The following is an 18,577-nucleotide window of genomic DNA, read 5'->3' as shown; positions in this document are numbered from 1 at the left end:
CTGTAACTAGTTTTCACACCTGTTTAATGTTAGCAGTTTCCACGTTTCTGGAAGGATAGAAACTGGAAGCTTGTAACTTCTAGCAGCAGGAGAATGGATCCGTGCCTCTCTGCAGTTGTTCTTGTGGGAAGAGTGCATGTTGGGCACTTCAGATCATGGGAGTGAGACCAGGAAAAAGATGAAGTGAAAAGTGTTGTCTGTTGACTCCACCTTGTCTAGGACAAAAGCACACATCTGGCCAGATCTTTATACTTGCTTCTAACCTGTGGTGTGTGACCTCTATACTGTGTTCTACCTGGATCTGTGATGTTGCAGAGAGATTCCTGAGGCCCTTCTAGCCTTCCACCCACTGCCCCTTGATGCTTGTCACTGCATCTGTGACATGACCTTGAGGAGATCCAAGGTGACTGTAAGACTGACAACAAAGATGGCCCAGAGTGACACATCCAACTTGTCAAGAAAGCACAGACATGTTTGTGGACAGGATTGATAACCTAACATGGAGAATTTTAAACTAGGTTATTAGATTGAAGAGCCATAAACTGTTTTCTTTTGGACCTTGCTCCATAGATTAGAACCTTTATAAATAAGGAAGTCAAATTTTCACAGTACAACACAAATCTATAGATGAAGCTTGCCTTCTTATACATTAACCTCTGGATTAAATCTATTTTTCAGTCCTTACTGAACTATTTAGGGTTTTTATATTTGTGGATAGGTATCTACACAGCATTAATATCACTGACTTCTGGAAACAGGTGGCAATACAGAGCATTCTCCAGCTGATGCAATAGAATTGAACAGAAAGGGAGAATGAGATTCCATTTCTGTTATCTTCTAGCTTCTCCACATCATATTTAGAAAAAACTGTCAGCTTGAATTCTATCTAGTTAAGTCAGCCACATTTAATTATTTGGAAAAAATGTTGACATGGCATTCAAGGTGCTTTTGCTTACTTAATGCAATGCTCATTAACATTTATTCTCCTAATTGCATGTATTAGCTTTGGTTTCAACACTCCAAAGACAATCTTATCAATGATTAATAAGGCAAGAAAACATTCTGCGTGATAATTTTTGAGAGTGAGGAGGGTAAGTAAAAGGAAAGGGGATTTCCCTCTGAAGCAAAGATAACTTTAGGAAAATGGAAAACACTGTGAGCCCCTTTAGGATATTTTTATGCACATCCCAACAAGGTTTTCAAGCTAATTTTTTGGTTGTCTTCAATATGGTAATCTTTGTGCAGGTGGTGGGAGAGGAGGAGGGTGGAAGACTTTTTCTAAGGAGGATGAGGACATGAGTCATAACTCATTTCAGGCCCATCACTTCCTGCTTAGGGTGGGTGTGGGAGGGTATTCCCTAGGCAAATCTGAAACCACCTTGTTCTGAAGGTGACAGCCAGTATCTATTTCAGCAGGGTCTGGGGGAAGGTGAGAGAGAGAATAAGAACACCCATTTCTTTGATCATCTTACTCACCAGAGATTACCAGTGCAGTTGGGACTTCCACAGTATTCATGGTAGGCGTATAGATAACTGCTTAAGTGCTTTAAATAACTCTGGAGGCTTCTCTGTCTCTCCATTGATTACCCAGGGACCCTACATTTCTGACTTAAAAGATACTTTATTTGGATGGTTCAATAGGCTCTATGAATAGCTCTGAAGCTTTTTGCCCTGCCTAGCTGTAGGAAGAACACCCATACAAATAGCAAGACAAAGACTTGAGTAAAAAAAAAAAAAAAAAGTAAAGGTTAAGCTGTTTTGTGTGTGGGTATTCATAATTTTGTGATGGCAAAGTTGGGGTGGAAGGCATTTTCATATTAGCAACAACTGAAGAGTTTGACCTCTGCAGTGTGGAAGACAGTGCTGTGATGAGTGTGAGGAGTCTGTCTTGACAGTATCCCTGAACTCCAGTAAGCAGATGTGAAAACCAAGACAGAGTTAGACAAAATATGTTTACAGGATGACATACTACAGATCTTAATTTTTCTATTTCTGTTAATAAAAATTGATGCTTTGCATCCATGTCCTGGATTAATCTGTGGAACATATTCTTAAAATTTATAGTGATTAAATCTGTAAATAGTAAGAGCCTGCAATTATTCTCCTTCCTTTTGTCTCAACACGATGTGCTTTCCTTGGTTTTCATCCTGTCCAGCAGAGGTGGTCAAATATTGTAGTTTCAACAAGTGAGAAGGGCAGACCTGGGTTTTGTCAATTGGTCTGTGCAGTCATCACAAATGACAAGAGAACAAGAGGCAGAAAATTCCATTGTTTGCACTGACACTTCTGACCTGTTCTAACTTCTTTTTTCTCCTCTATAATCCACTACTGATCCACTCATTTGAATCCTAATGTGATTCTAATCACATCCTATTCTGCAGTTTAATGGTAATACTTGTTATTTAAAAGCAGTGCTAAACATCCAGTGGTCTGACTCCTCATCAGCCCCTGACACTTTTTTCTGAACGACAAATTCTGTTGTAAATATCCAAGTCCAGATAGTGGTATTTTTATGGTGCAGTCTTGCTATTTTCAAAGGAGGTTTTGGGAAAAGTTTCTTTTGTTTTCCTTTTGATTGGTTCCCAGAGAGTTTGTGTTGTTTGTGTCTGTTTCACTCTGTTTCGAAGTGTTGCATGTTTATTCAGCATATGTATCCTGGAGAAGGCAGTGCAAGGGGAAATTTCTGAATTATATGAATGACAATATGAAACTGTTATGGCTACTCTAATGTTGCTTGAGTTGCGGGGAACTCCAGGAGGACCTCACAAAACTGCATGGGTGAAAGTGTGACAGATATGATATAATGTAGCTCTATTTAGCTAAATGTAAGGTGATACATCAGAGGAGAAATAAACCAGTGCACGTCCACAGGATGCTGAACTGAGCATGGGCAGTTACAACTCAGACAGACACTTCGAGTTCCCTGCGGTGAAATAATTAGTTCTGTGTACAACAGTAGCATTGTTCTCCTGCTGTATATAACCTTCTTATGCCCATACATTGAGTATTATGTGCAGCTTTGGTCTCCCCCTCTGAGGAATGTAGGGGAGGTCAGTGATGGCTAGAGGGCGACATTAAAAATCATGGAACAGTGCCCTTTTGCAGAGAGACTGAAAGGGCTGGAGCTCTTCAGTCTGGACGTCAGAAGGTTGATGGGAAGGAGTATGGTCGAGGTTTACAAAGTTATGAAGGTAGTGGCCAAGGTGAATGTGTACCTTCACTCGATAAATGCCACACGACTAAAAACCTGTGACACTCAGGGAAGTTTCTGTGAGATTGAAAATGGATGCAACGCTTCTGTGTATGGCTTTTGGAGAACTTCTAGAACCATTTGTCATGGATACTGATGAGGGCAGACAGCTACAGGAGGTTCAAAAGGGTTTGGACATATTCCTGGAGAACAGGTCCATAATTTGATATTAATAGGCCTTGGCCCAGGTATACCTTCTAACATCCCACACACTTCCTCAGGCTCCACAACTATCATTAGAGATGTTCACTTTGGAGAACAGCCAGGCCTCAGCATTTTACCCAAATAACCTCCTCTGCTGTCACTGTCACACCCACAGTTCTGGTGTGTATGGACTTTTTGTCTGATCTAATAGGGTGTTTCTAATGTCTATTGCCTGCAAGGTATAATCCAGAGAGACAAAAGAAAGGTATTTCCTTTAAAATTTGAGGGATGAAATAGTAATTATGTCTTATTAGCATATTTTATTACTTGAAGAATAGCAATAAAAAAATGAAAAAATAAGAGGTAGTATGTAAAGTGAGAAATTTAGAATAAAGCATGATTTATAGTGTGTGAGGTTTTAATTCTTATAAGCTGATTTATAGAAGTGGAGTGGCTTCTCTAAACTAGATGTTCTCTTAGTTTCCTAGTTTCAGTTTCTTTCAAATGTTTGCAAAGGCTTTTAAGCTTTAAAACAAATAATCTGTCTCGTTTCATGCAGGCTTTATTGCAACTCTACCCATTGTTTCCTTAGGAAAGCCAAAGTTCTTGGCTTGCATTGACCTTAAATAGATTCTTATTGGACCTTTTATTTTGAACAATTTATAAATGCGGTGCAGGTACAAGTAGGATAAAGAAATTTAATTGCTTTTAATTTTATTATTTAAACCTTAATGGCTTACATAGTGGAAAGTGCACAAGTATAATGCTCAGGAAATCAACAGCCATTTTACTTCTAAGCATGTATCGAAATAAATGCTGTGGGATATGACAGCAAACAAGCAAGAATTATGTGAAGGGTTGCGTGTACACTATTTTCACTGTCCACAGCGGCCCTCAGATATGTACAACTAGAGGGGTACTTAAATTGCCAATAGACTTCTTTTGTATTTGTTTGAGTAGGTGCAACCATTTGTGTAACAAGGGAGTTGTAGCTGAGTTATGAAGACAATTTGGGCTACAGCTAAAACCGGAACTGGGGCAGGCGTGGTTGGCAGTATTGGCTCTAAGCTTTATAGATTAGAGCCTCTGCTACGAAAACAATTTGAAGTGAAAGTTCAAGGAAACTAAGCATTGGTTATATGTGGCAAAAAGTGGCTGTAAAGGCAAAACGGCCATTGCTCTCACACAGAGTGAAAAGACTTTGGATTTCATGTTGCAGAAAGAGAAACGAGTCCTTAGATATGTGTACCATCAGTTTAGTCATTAAATGTAAAGAAATTTATATTGCTATTGGCAGGTATATGTAATTTCATGTTGATGTTACTGTAAATTAGAAAGCTGCAGGGTAGCTAACTGAGCATTAATAAAATAGTCACTTGGAGGAACTATCAGTTTGAGCATTGTGAACGTAAAGAACAATAACTTGCAGCGGGTCTATACTCATCTGTACACAAACTGGTCTTGTTTCATGGGCATAATATATCTGATTTACTTTGTATGTAGAGTAATATAGATGAGTAGCACCTCTTGGCAGCATTAATACATTTTTTACCTTAAGTTGCTCTTGCACATTAACCAGATTTTTTTCCTGTGTACCATTTTTCTTTTGCACCAAAATACACTGCTATGTTACAGCCTTTTACGTAGAGACAAAAAAAAATATTTAAATAGGAATCACAAAGTATGCAGTCTTCTCCAACCTGTTAAAATATAGAAGCATTCATTTATTTAGACATATTTCTCATCTGTGCTATTCAGGCATACAAATTAAACAATTGTTTGTCAAGAAAGATAGCATGTTGTTGATCCAAATAGTGATTTTTAACTCTGATAAATTTACAATCTTTCTTTAATGAGCAGATAATCTGAGCACAGACTTCATACATATTCAAGACAGAGAGCATCACTACCTGAAGAGGAGTCTAAATGCAGAGTTTGATTTAGCCTCTGGTAATGGCTGTTTGTAACCTGACTGCTGCAAAAGTGATTTTTCAAAGGTTCATAACTTGTACGGAGTTGAGCTGGTTTTCACAGATGGGATCCTGCTATATTTCATATACTTACTTCAAAGCAAGAATGTGCTAGAGCTCTTTGACAAGATGGTCACCACTTTTCTTATTATGGATAAAGCAGTGTATTGTCTACCCTAGTCTCTTTAGAAACAGGGGACTATTTTGGTTGAAACATTAAAGCAGAAATTTGGAGTAGAAACCCTCAGTCTGTCTTTCAGAAGTTGACACTTATGTTAGCAACTGAAATCCTCTTAATATGAATTGTTGCATATTGAGGATGTTCCCAACTCCATCTCTAAAGATGATTGCCCTTTTCAGAGTGAGAAAAAATAAAGGCAACTTCAAACATTAAGGAGTAAAAACATTTTTTAATTAATAGCTTGATGTCTGATGCTGGGAGCTTTAGAAAGCTGTTTTTATGTGACACCATTTGAGAAAAAAAATTATGGTGAGCTGTCACTTGTTTTTAATAAAAAGTGATTTCTTATTCACCCAAGTGTAGTCACTCATAACTACTGATTTTTCTGAAGAAGCTTTAAAAATCCAAATAATCATCTTTGCAGAAAGAAAGGGCACCAGTGACACAACTGTCTTACTCATACTCCTCAGCTGGGAATTTTTCTTCTGAATTAACAGGTCCTCAAAAGGGGAGTCTGTGTCTTTGCCTAGGTTTTACAAGTTTGGGGGGCCATATGTATGGCATTTAGGGGAAACATTGGTTGGTTTGGTCAGGACTTCTGATGTGTCTGATGTACTGAAAATATGTCTCTGGTGTCTGTAGAGGGTTCTGTAGTGAGGTTCCCTGCTGCTAAAATACAAACTAATTCATTATGTGAGGTATAAGTGACATGAAAAGCGTCTCTAATGTTGGTGCAATCAGTGAACAGCTATGATGTATAATTACTATCACAGCAAGCTGAAATTTTTTTTAATGGAATTTATATGTACTCTGTTTTACATTAGTCTCTAAGGCTGTAACTTTTAAAAAACATGACTTGATATTTAAGGGTGGAAAGCATTATGTGATGCCATGTAAATGCCAGTTATTCTTAAAAAAAAAACAACAAACAAACCTTTGCCTCAGTTTTATGTCCTTCCAGATTAGTGATTTCTTTTAACCAAATTTCAATTGCAATGCTGGGAAGAATCTGAGTTGCTATTCTGCAATGTTACATTTATATTAATTTCTATGCATAATGTCATACACTTTTCTAGGTTTTATTTAACAGCTTGAAAATTACATCAGTAATTGCTTGTCATAGCTTAGTATCCAGAGATGTCTTGGGTATGGGTTTGATCCACAAATAAGGAATTATGGAAAAGGGTACACTTATGTTAATGATTGTCACCTCTCCCCACCCACGTGATGGGTTCTATTAAGTGTCTCCCTATGTAAAAAAGTGGACGCAACTCAAAAATTTCAAATACCACCTGTATTTTCAGAGTCTACTCAATCTTTCTGCTGTTGTCACTTCATATTCAGTAGATACAAAAATTGAGTGCACATTCATAATCACTAGCTGTTTTGCTTGTAAAGTTATTTTTTCATGTATTTTGTTGAGTTTAGAATAAAAACAGGTAGAATGACCTTGCATGGAATAGGATATCAAAGTTACTGTTTTTCTCATTGTCACTTTATTTTGCTTACTGCCAAAATAGTAATATCGACAGCTTTACTTCCTGTTGGGACAGATGTGAATGACCTACCAATAATTATTACCTTGGCTCTTTTCTATAAGTAAAGTAACACTCTTTGCTGTTCACCTCTTCAGCATCTTTCCATACTTTACAAAACATCATTACATACATACATTAATAAGACCATTAAAATGTATAAGTATTTCGGGAAGAAGACTGAAGTTTTAAAATAAGTAGGGAAATCACATTTTTAAGTACTTGAGTACAAACAGATGATAGCAATGCAGAGTTAAGGAAAAAATGCTAAGATTTACAAAACTAGGTTAAATTACACCTTCATTAACTTAAATGAACATATTTTTAAAATGGAAAAATAACTAAATATCAGTCTTTAAGAAAAATCTTTTACCTCTTCAAATGAATTATTGGTGGAGGCAGTCATTTAAGTTGTACCTTGACACAGGAAAAGGTTTTAGCTTTTTCTGTTCTCCCACAGCCTCGTTTTTGCAGAAATCTAAATTCAGTCATTGAAATTACCTTCAAGCAGATATTCTTCAAGCAATTACCTGTCATGGGATATATTATTACAATAATGTCGACCTTCTCTTAGCCAAAAAAGGAAAACAAAATTGTTTTTCATATTAGACAGGCTTTCATACTGAGTAAACAAAAATAATTGCAAAAGTATGTAGTTATAACACAAAGGAAAATAGAAATATTCTTTGTGACAAGTTCAATAAACAGCATCTTAATCTGTTGAGAAATGGAAGAATACAAATTTGGGGATTCATCTGGCATACTGTAATTGTGTTTTGAGAACCTAAAACATTTGTTTTCATCGAGAACACTTTATGCTCACAGTCAAGTTAGGAGCAGATTTATGAACACACTTAGTGGGAGAACCTTTCAGTCTGGAATATGATCCATCTTCTACTTGCTAGTATAAACTTGAGCCTCTTTTGGGGATGCCGTCAGGTTTTGTTCTCTTTTTTCTGGTAGTCTGGATCAGTTCCTGCTAGAATCTTGTAAGATGCCAGATTGCACAGGTGACAGATTGCCTGCTCTGTCGTTGCTTCCGTACTAGCAGTGAAAAACTTTTCATCCTGTTGCTAAATGGGGTCAGATTTGCATTAAGCATAGTGCTGTAATTGACCTGTAAGCACTGGATAGTGCATTTTCAATTGTTCTTTTTTTTTTTTTTTAAATTGGAGTGCCTAATTTTCATGAGTGCTCTGGTTCAATAAGAAGTATCACATTTAGTTGAGGAGCATTGTAAAGGAGGTGGTGTTATGTGTTTCACCTAATGCACTGACTAGGAGTCCTACTGAAAAAACACCAAAAAACTTTAATTTAATGTAATGAATAATTTGCCAAGCTGCTTGTGTATTCATTAGCTGGAGATCTCATTCAACTAGAGAACCAGTTTTGCCACTTTACACCCCTAATCAATTTAAGTTTTTTTTTTAGTAAAGACCAATTCGGGTATCCTTAAACCTTAGCTGTATACTAAATGCACTAGGGTCATATCAGCATGTCAAATCATGTCTGTGGTTAGCCCTAGGGACAGAGAGAACCCTCCATAGGAACTCCATCTTTGTCCTTGTTCAGCAGTTATTCAGGTAAGATGGTGAGATGCGCCTGATCTTTTCCAGATACATCACTCTGTTTTCCTCTTAACCAACTGTGCAGGTCCATGTGTTGAGGTGAAGTCCCACTTCATCTACACTCTCCCTCACTACCCTTAACAAGTAAACAGTGAAAAATGTTTACTTGTAATGTGTCTCCTTTTGTTGAGACACAGCTTTTCTGCTTAGGTGAAGAGATGTGTCCTTCCCCTTTACCTCCCTGATGGAAGTCGGTTGTTTGGTCCTGTCTATTCCTTAAGTATGACAATACTGGAAATTCAAAAATTGGATACATCTTGATGTGAGCAGTTTGGCAATACTGGGAGAAAAGAGCTGTGTAAGTGAAATAGTACCATGCTTAGAAGACACAGTCACACAGTTTTCTTTCCCTATACCTATATATGCCTATACAGGAACTCATGGTACCACAGAATAAATTTCCTTGCAAACATTTTCTAAGCCAGTCTTTCATTCTAGTTTTCTACTTCATGGAGAAATGGTTTTAGCTGCTATTTTCATAAAGAAATAATGCTTCTTCTTTATAGCTTGAGTATTAAAAATGTAAGGGAGCACTGGCTACCCTTCAGAGACCCTGAGTGCTGTGAGTAACTGGTGGCCATTTTATTTCTTTCATCTTGGTAAGTTTCAAAGCTGTTTATTTGCTTAGTGTTTCACTGATTTTAAGAAGAAAATTAATTTCTCTTTTGTTTTTTAGCTACATTACTTGCTATAAAGTTAAAATATAGTGCATTTCTCACAGTTAGATTTATTTTTGTTCTCTCTCCAAGTTGGATAATGGAGATGAGCAAGCAGCCCAGATCAGACGTGAACTAGATGGTCGACTACAATTGGCAGATCAAATGGCAAGGGTAAGTGGTTGCTTTCTTGTACCAAAAAAATATCTTCATATGAGGTTGAGTGGGATGATCCATAGTGTGTGCTTCCTGTTTCTGATTCTAAAATTAAGCAGATCCTTTGAAAATAGTTTGGCAGATTAATTTCTTTCTGCTTTGGAATATCTGTGTAGCAGGGGTAGGGAGAAAACAAACCTTGGTTTTGGAAAGTCATGCTGTGTAATCCTACACTTCCTTCATCAGCAAGTACAGTTTTCCTCAATTTTTACATTGGGGTTGGAAAAAACATCTTAAAAAGAGGAAAGATATATCAACAACACAGTTTGTCTCACCCGTGTTCTGTGTTGGTTTATTATTATTTGAATGATCCTCACAGGATAAGGTACAGTTTAAAAAGCACTCCTAAGGGGTTTTTCTTGCTAGAAAACATTGAACCTTGTCCTGTGTTTTTAATCTCTAACTATAAATTACTTTTTATTTCTTTTTTAATTTTCAATCTGTAATATACTGGCACTGTAATGCTATAATGAGCCAGACCACCAGACTTGCTGCAGGTATTTTGGGTCACAGTCAACTTGCTTGGTCTTTGTTATTGAAAAAAACCCCAATTGTAGAGGATTTACTGTAAAACATTTTATGATATGCCTTATAACAGATAACGAATAAAATTGTCTAGTTTAGGAGCAAAGTACCTGTCTTTGCAGACAGCATATGGGGAGTGTTTGTTTGTTTCTCATTTATATGTAAAACATATATTTTAGAATAATTTATGTTTTTGTTTAATCTTGAATGACATTCTCCCAAGCACCCAATGTTCAATATTTGGAAAACTGTGTATAAAATTGACTCTGTATGTGTTCATATATGCATTATATTTGTGTATATGTTCCTTCTTGCTTATATTTAAAAATTTAAATACTGTTATCTAAAAATTGATTTTCAAGTTCTTTCTATTGTTTGAGAGATTATTATTTAAAATAATCCATGTGTAATAATTCAACATTACTTTCAAAATGAATGATCAGTTATTAAAAATAGAGGTAAATGATGATAGGAATTTCTTGTCATGATTGTAGTTCAGCAGCTTTGTATTAGAAGCTTGAATGTGATTGACTTATTTTTGGTTGCATTAGAACTGGATGAAGTAACAAAATTATTAGTGGACAGGTCATTTTGTCAATTTATAAAATATTTGAAGGTAACATTGAAGGTATATTATTAATTACTATGTTTAAAACACTTGTATTAAAAATACCTAATGTGTAGTTCTTCAACCTGGGTTTATGGTTAAATGACTTGGTGGGGTGCACGAGGTTCCGATTGTAGTTTATTTCTTCTTGTCAAAATTAACTGTCCTGTATGGGACAGGATTAGCCTGCCCATTGTTGTTGTGAAAAGATAAAAATAGATAGACACCGCAGTTATGACGTTTATTTTTATTTATTGTCTCTTAACTGAAAGCAAATTGGTAAATTAACATGATGTATAATGACGGAATTTTTTTCCTCCCTAACTTTTAAAATATATTTTCCAAGGAAAGAAAGTTCCCAGAATTTGTAACAAGGGAAATGGAGAACATGTACATAGAAGAGTTGCGGTCTTCGGTGAATTTGCTGATGGCAAATTTGGAAAGTCTGCCAGTGTCTAAAGGTGGGCCAGAATTTAAACTGCAGAAGTTAAAGCGGTCACAGAATTCTGCATTCTTGGACATAGGAGATGAAAATGAAGTTCAGCTGTCAAAGTCTGACGTGGTTCTCTCCTTCACATTGGAGGTAATCACAGATTTCAGAGAAAACTTGTTGATGGTTTAAATTACTGGAATATCTCTGTCTTGAAACTTTTTTCTTATTAGTCCTTTCTTGGTAATTTTAAAATTTTATGTAATTAGGATTTAGAATACAGCTGTATGATACATTTTCCTCCTGCAGCAGTAGTTTCATTTGGGCCCACACAGTGGTGGGGGCAGTTGAATCTCCCACACATGTAACTTTAAATGAATTCCAACGCATTAAATAGCTAAGTATACTTTTAAACATAATAGTGAACCACTGTTGTTATCAAAAACTCGTTCACAGAATTTTATAAACAAGTAGCATTTTCTCACTGGAAGCATTTAGAGAATAAACACAGAAATTTGTTTTTATAAACTTCTGCACTTTCCTCGAGAAGCTATCTTATGTTTTTTGAGATTATACAGGAAGTCTGGCCTGTGTCAATGCAGTCCTAATCCATATAGAGCTCAACTGACTTCAAGAGGAAACCACAACATGTCTGATCAGAGAATAGAATGGTTTGGGTTGGAAGGGACCTTAGATGTCATCTAGTTCCAACCTCCCTTCCAGGGACACTTTCCACTAGACCAGGTTGCTCACAGTCCCATCCAACCTGGCCTTGAAAATTTCCAGCATTATAACTCAGGTCCAATTCCGCAAATGTGCATACCAGGAAATGCTTATCTCTCTTTTAATAATAATAGAATCAAAATGTTACCAGGGTGTGTGTTGTGTATTTGTTGGTCCGAAGGTGCCATACTTGTGCTATGCATTTGAAGTGGCTTTAGTTTAAGACAACAGATGATGTTACAGAAAAAAATATTTCAATTGTTCAAGAGTTTAAAACAAATAAAAATGGTTTATCTTTTAAACAGTGTTTTTTCTTAAGTGAAATGAGCATGTTTTTTTTATGTCATTAAAAATTCAGATAATTTTATCCCGTGTCATCATTAAAGACATAGAATTAAAAACATATCAAGAATAGATGATGAAAAAGTTTGAATTCTTTGTATAACAGAGAAATGTGAAAGCTCAGCATTGGCTTTCAAAGAGTAGTAAGAGCCATCATTCTATATGCCAGAAAATATTAGTTCATCAAACATGTAAAAGTAGAGTGCAGGCCGTATTACTGAAGTATATGAAAAGATGAGGTATTTGTAACTCCTGTGCTGAATCCCATGTGTCTCCATCACATGTGCTGTGTCTGCCTCCAGTGGATTAACAAGGCTGGAATGGTCCATTAACAAAGAATAGTTCTGAAGCACCTAAAAAGTACCTGAAAAAGTTTGACAGTAATGTTTTCTGTCTTTTAGTTTGCTTGGTGAGGGATGTAAGAAGAAAAATCTTCTCTACGCCTATAGAGAGAACTATTATGTAGCCAAAATGATGTGATATTTAGGTGAAAAGCACAGTAAAAGTTTGAAACAATCATTGAAAATTGCCAAGAGATATAATTTTTGATAAATTTGGAACAGCTTTGCTTTTATAGCCCTTCCCCTCTCCCACCAGAAATGTAGAATGTTAGGTCTGGTGAACTAACACTTTTCTTTTTAATTTTTCCCAATCACTGATAAAGAGGTGTTCTGCAACATAAGTTATCTACAGTTCATCCTGTGCAAGCCAAAGAATTAAATTAAATTAAATTCTCTATGTGTGATAGTTTTTAGTAAGACAGTTTTTCATCTTAAACGTGGTATTAACCACGTAAATTGACTCTCTTGCCAAACAAGTCTCTTACTCTTGGGAAACAAAATCTCAGAAGATATAAAGGCAAAAAGAAACAGTTGAACCGATACTAATGCAGACTGAAATGTAGATGGTGTGATCTTTTTCTGTGCAAATGGCCAAATAAGAAAAGCTGACTGCATTTCCTCAAAATGAAGAATACTTCATTTTTTGAAAATGTGAGGTCATATGTGCAGAACTTCACATTTCTTGAATAACACATAAACATATCCATTTCACATCCTGTGATGGCTCAACTAAAATGTAAGGCAACCAGCAAAATCCCTGCCAAGGGCTGCTGCACAGGCACACGAATGAACATATCTTAGGACAGAGTGAAAGAACTTGACTAAAATTTCTGTATGGGGAGTAAAGTGGCCAGGGTTCATGCTGTCACTGCATGTTGTTATTACGAACAGCAAAAGTTGCTAGTAATATTTATAATGTTCTAGTGGGAGTGGACCTTGCTAGCTAAGGTCATAGACCCACCTGAGCATCACTGCAAGCAACAGGGACTGTTTTTACAAGTTAGATGTTTCCTCAAATATCTTGTTTGCAGAAATTAAAAAAAAAAAAACAGACAATATAGTAGTAAAAGACTTCCTCATTTATATTCTTCAGCTGTTAATTTCAGAAATAGACAAACATTTAGGAAGCTGTTTATCAGCTAATGAGCTAATGTAGATCCGATACACTTTGGAAGGAATGAAATGCAACTTTGTTCCATTGCTGGAATCCAGAATTTTTACCAAATTAAAATGTACTGTGCAATTAAGTTGGAAACTCAGGAAAAGAAGTATCAACATAAAAGTGAATAAACATGAAGCCTGCAAGGACATACACTTGGTATGTGGAAAGACCATATAGATAGTATCATCTAGAAGGAGCTCTAGTGCAGTCTCTCAGTGATCATTGATCAGTTTGCTGACTACTTGAATTCCTGGACAACAAAAGATGGAAAAGAGGGTTGACTATGTTATTCTCCCTAAATTGCTGTTATTACTTATAAAGCATAACGGACAGTGTTGATAATTTACAAGTAATATAAAAATGTTCTAAATTATCAATGACTGTCATCTCACTGTAATATTTACAAAATAGCAGTTTTACAAGACATTTAACTATTATTAAGGTTCTGGGAGTTTTAAAGGACAAAAGATTTTACAGCTGGGGTGACGCCTGGCTTAACTTGCTTTAATTGGAACAAAGTGGCAAATTTGCAAAGTGTTTAATAGCAAAATATTTTAGTAGTTGCTTGCTGACATAAGAAACCAATTCGTCTAATGAGACCAAAAGTAATCATTACTTCTGACACCTTTAAAACAAATTAAACAAATATTGGTTTACAGGTGAGGTTCAGTTGAGGACAGCTTCTCTTGCTGATGGAGTACATTTTTCCTGGTTTCTTCTCATAGGCCCAAATGAAACTGGCAAGAAAAGCTGCCTTTCTAAAGCAAGCAGGGGAACCTGACTGTCTACTCAAGACTTTTCTGAATTAGAAACATCTGAAGTGCAAAAATTCCAATAATTTCACACTGTGAAAAATTGTAAGATTTATAAAAAGCAGAGAGCATTTAAAGTAGGCCAGCATTTGGCTTTTCTGAGCTGTAACTGAGTAGTCTAGAGGAGGTGAAAATCTATGGGATCTGCCAAGCTCGTAATTTCCCTGGTGATGAAAACTCAGAGCACAGCTGGTAGCAGTGGCTTTTTCTCTTTCTCTTCTCCCTCTTCCCCATATGCATACTGAACCTGACTGTAAGTACTGCACTGGGAGAAGGAAAAGATGTATGTAGTGGGGAAAAAAATTACAGGAGCTGATGCTCTGACCTGCCTCATGCCAGCACAACACCAAATCACTTTTGGGATTAAAGAGTTGCAACATCCAGTGACACAGAACCGTGGTTTACCTTTCAAGATGTGATCAGTGTACTTGTTTACACTTGGACTTAGTAACCTATTCATTCTGTACATATTCACTTAGGTGACTGATTAAAAGATACATTTCTTCATGTATTAAGATTTAGAATTATATTCCGACATTAGTCTCAAACTCCACTGTTGGCATTTAAATTATGATTGGAGTGAGTCCTTGGTCATTGTCCAAGTAGAAGCAGAGCAAAAATTTCAATTCCTACTGTATGTTGTTGAAAGTGGAAAAAGACGACAAAATCAAAATTCTTCTCTGTCTGTTAAGATTTGAATGAGTGGACTTTGGGACTTCCGGGATTTTTTTTTTTCTTTTTTTTTTACCTGTGTGGAGCTTAGTACTGCAATAGTCATGGTGTGTAATTTTTTCTGAAGGATAAACTATTTGCTTTATCTTCCTCAGATTGTTATAATGGAGGTACAAGGTTTAAGGTCAGTTGCTCCAAATCGGATTGTCTACTGCACCATGGAAGTGGAAGGCGGTGAGAAGCTTCAGACAGACCAAGCAGAAGCTTCCAGGCCACAGTAAGCCACTCTGCTGTTGCTCCATCCAGTATCTTTCCTTCATACTGTGGGAGAGCTTGTCTGACTGTGTTTACAGGTTTTACAGTTAACTTAGTGCTAGGTTATATGAAGTTTTTTCCTGGGTAGTTATCTTGAATTCTTTCTGAAAAATTAAAATAGAAATAATAGCTATTTATGATGAAGTAAGTATAAAGTGTGAATGCTGTCCAAATGAGTGCCATTGAATGTATGGGTGAGGAAAAGAACTAGAGACTGCATGGTCCAAAAATACAAACCTTGTGATAGATGTTAGCCTGAGGTGATTTTATGTATTCTAGGTTAATGTGCAGGTGGCCTTGTGGAGTGTAACTTGTACAATTGGTCAGAAATCAATACTCAGTAATCAGTCTTGACAGAGCTTGCTCACATGCTGAGCCTATTTCATTTTAAATTATAGGATCCACTTCTTTCAATTAAGTTTCGATGGAAGCAGTCAGTAAACTGACTTGGAGGGGGATAACATCATGCCATCTGAACCAGTTAGAGTGGCAGAGAGGAAGAAATTAAATTGGTTGATTTGTTTGACCTGCACACTGTCTTCAGACACTTTTCTCTCTGTTAAAATGTCATTTGGAATCTTTTGTAGATGACTTTCCAGATAGCACATTGGGGTTTTACTGGCACCATAGTGTGCCTTGTGAAAAACAATTTAAAAATTGCAGTTGTTACAATATCTGATAAAACGTCTTCTATAGAATTGGAGTGGTACTTTCTATTCTGTTTGGACCACAAAGACAGACTTTTGTTAGGAAAAATTATAAGCACAGTTTTATCTGTCTCTTCTGGGTTTGGGAGTAGGAGGAGATCTAACTTGGTGGACTTTCTCCTAGCTGCAGCAAATTTCCTTGGCAAGTAAGCCAGCAGCCTACTCCAGTAACATATTCAAACAGTTTTGCAGAATACTAAATATGTGGGAAAAGACGTAAAATTCATTTGTCACAGTCCCTGGCTGTGTTCCTTCTCCCAGGCATAGGAATACTTATTCTTATCATTTTCACGTACTACATGAGGACTTTCTAAAAGGAATGATAGTGCAAAAGACACATGGAGGTACACATTGAAGCAAGGTCATAAGTGGGTATGCAACATCACCTGCTTGTTTTTGGACTAGTTGGGGTGTTTGCTCGTGGCTCAGGGTCCCATGAGAGTCACAAGGCTTTCTCGTGGAGGACTGTTCACTAGAAGGACAGGAATGGACGTTACTGGTGCTGTTGACCTGCTGTCCTATAAAACAGTCTAAGTTGAATGGACACAACTTATAGAGCTCTGGAATCTATCTAGTTTTTGTGCTCTTCTGAGTTGTACTGTTTTCCATTTCTGGCAAGAGTGATTAGGAGACATTGGCATACAGTATGATTATGGGCATATAGAGACATTTAGTTTGTGAGCACATATAGAGATGTCATTTGAGGCAATGGGGGAGGATATTAAATTAGACAAGCATGAAATTAGCAAATTATGGGCAAAGAGTAAGAAGATGAAGGAAGCTGCCTATGGAATGGGACCTTCTTTCTTCCACAGTTTAATTTTTCTGTTAGAGCCAAATCAGGTTTTCTTGGCAGTAGCGATATTGCTTTTATTGATTGATGGCAGAGGCAACAAGAGGGCTTGGCAGCATTTAATCAAAAACGCTGGTAGAAGAGAACCTAGGAACTACTGTTACAGTCAGTAGGAGTCCTCAGGTTTCAGAAGACTTAAAGCATCTCTTTTTTCTCTTCCCCATCCCAGGCTGTGTCCAGTTCTTCTAAGATCTTTCTTAGTTTTATGATCAACACATCTCTTGCCCCATGCAGTCATCTGCCTCCTGTTGCACAGCTGCTTCTTCCAGCACTCATCACTATTCTCTGATAGGGACCTGCCAGGGTGACGAGGAGGGTCAGTCCTTGGGTGCAGGGTTAGATGTTCTTCTGGAAAGAGGAGGTATAGGAAGAGGTGGAAGCAGAAGTGACTTTCTGCTGCTGTTGGTGCTAGTGATGATGCTACTGCTGGGAATAGAGATGCTTCCTTTCCCCCTTGGTCCTTTGGCAGGAGTAGGCAAAGTCACGTGTGTAGAGGCCAGTGACCAGCTGGGCAAGCACAGCCAGTCCATCTCTTTTCTGATACAGAAGAACCAAGCTGTCGGAGGCCTTGGCTACTGCCTACTTTGCCTGCTACTGCAGCTGGCTCCTGGTATAATTTTCGATACTGTCTTTCTGATATGGAGGAAAAGTATCAGTGAGGCTGGAGGAGATCATAACTTCAGATTTTATGCGGGACGTACAGCTAGAAAAGGGTACCAAAGCTCTCCTACTAAGTGTAGAATGAGATAGTGATGAAAAGTGAATGATTACCACCAGCCTGCTGTGGGAAACTGCTGGCAAGGGCTCCAAATCATGCGCTTGTCACACACATATTTTCTGTAATCAGTTTATCATTTTGAACTGGTAGATACATTTGTGGGGAAAAAGCAGTAAAAAGAATTATTTATGCCTATTTTTTTCACTGGCAAAATGTGAAATGCAGTGCAATTCTACTACTCAGTCAGAAGTTTCAAAAGCTTTGACAGTGAAAAGGAGAAAATTAGATACTCAAATGAATGTTTCAAAATGCCACTGTAAGCCAGTATCGTCTTAGAGTAGAGATTAATGGAAACACGAGTCAAGGGCAGACTTAAATCACAATTTGCTATTCCAAAATGCTGAATATTTTCTCCATTATTTTTATGAATCTCTGTAAGTATTACTTTAAATCCCTGAATGCCTGTCTTGGTTTAAAGACAAATATTGGGGCGGGAACTCCAATAAAATGAACACCCTCCCCTTTTATTCCCCCTCTACTACAGAGAGACAAAAATAATGCAAGGAGGTTATAAGTGAAAAAATAACAGTTTACTAAGAAGAAAAAATAGCAGCACCACAAAGAAACAAGGGAAACGGCTTACCCACAAAAAAAAAAGGGAATCCACAGCATCACGTGGTACTCTGGGAACAAAGGGGAAAGAGAATAGTGGAGTGTCCTCCCTGTCAACCACCCCCATCTGCCCAGCTAAAGAAAAGAAAAGAAAGCAGAATATCACAGAATATGCTGA

The 18,577-nt window shown here is 37.1% G+C and overlaps 1 protein-coding gene across 18 annotated transcripts in view; it reads left to right on the top strand.

Moving 5' to 3' along the window:
* Positions 1 to 18,577, top strand: part of CADPS2 (calcium dependent secretion activator 2) — a 297,812-nt gene that overhangs the window by 109,054 nt on the left and 170,181 nt on the right. For all 18 annotated transcript variants that reach the window (XM_017818206.1, XM_017818200.1, XM_017818205.1 and 15 more), the window contains exons 5-7: positions 9,458 to 9,538; positions 11,059 to 11,295; positions 15,350 to 15,471. In XM_017818206.1, the coding sequence (XP_017673695.1) occupies positions 9,458 to 9,538; positions 11,059 to 11,295; positions 15,350 to 15,471 (440 nt within the window). The remainder of the gene's footprint in view (positions 1 to 9,457; positions 9,539 to 11,058; positions 11,296 to 15,349; positions 15,472 to 18,577) is intronic.

The sequence above is a fragment of the Lepidothrix coronata genome, unplaced genomic scaffold (assembly GCF_001604755.1).
Source record: "Lepidothrix coronata isolate B3197 unplaced genomic scaffold, Lepidothrix_coronata-1.0 Scaffold66, whole genome shotgun sequence".
NCBI classification, from domain to species: Eukaryota; Metazoa; Chordata; class Aves; order Passeriformes; family Pipridae; genus Lepidothrix; species Lepidothrix coronata.
This window is presented reverse-complemented; position numbering and strand designations above follow the sequence as displayed.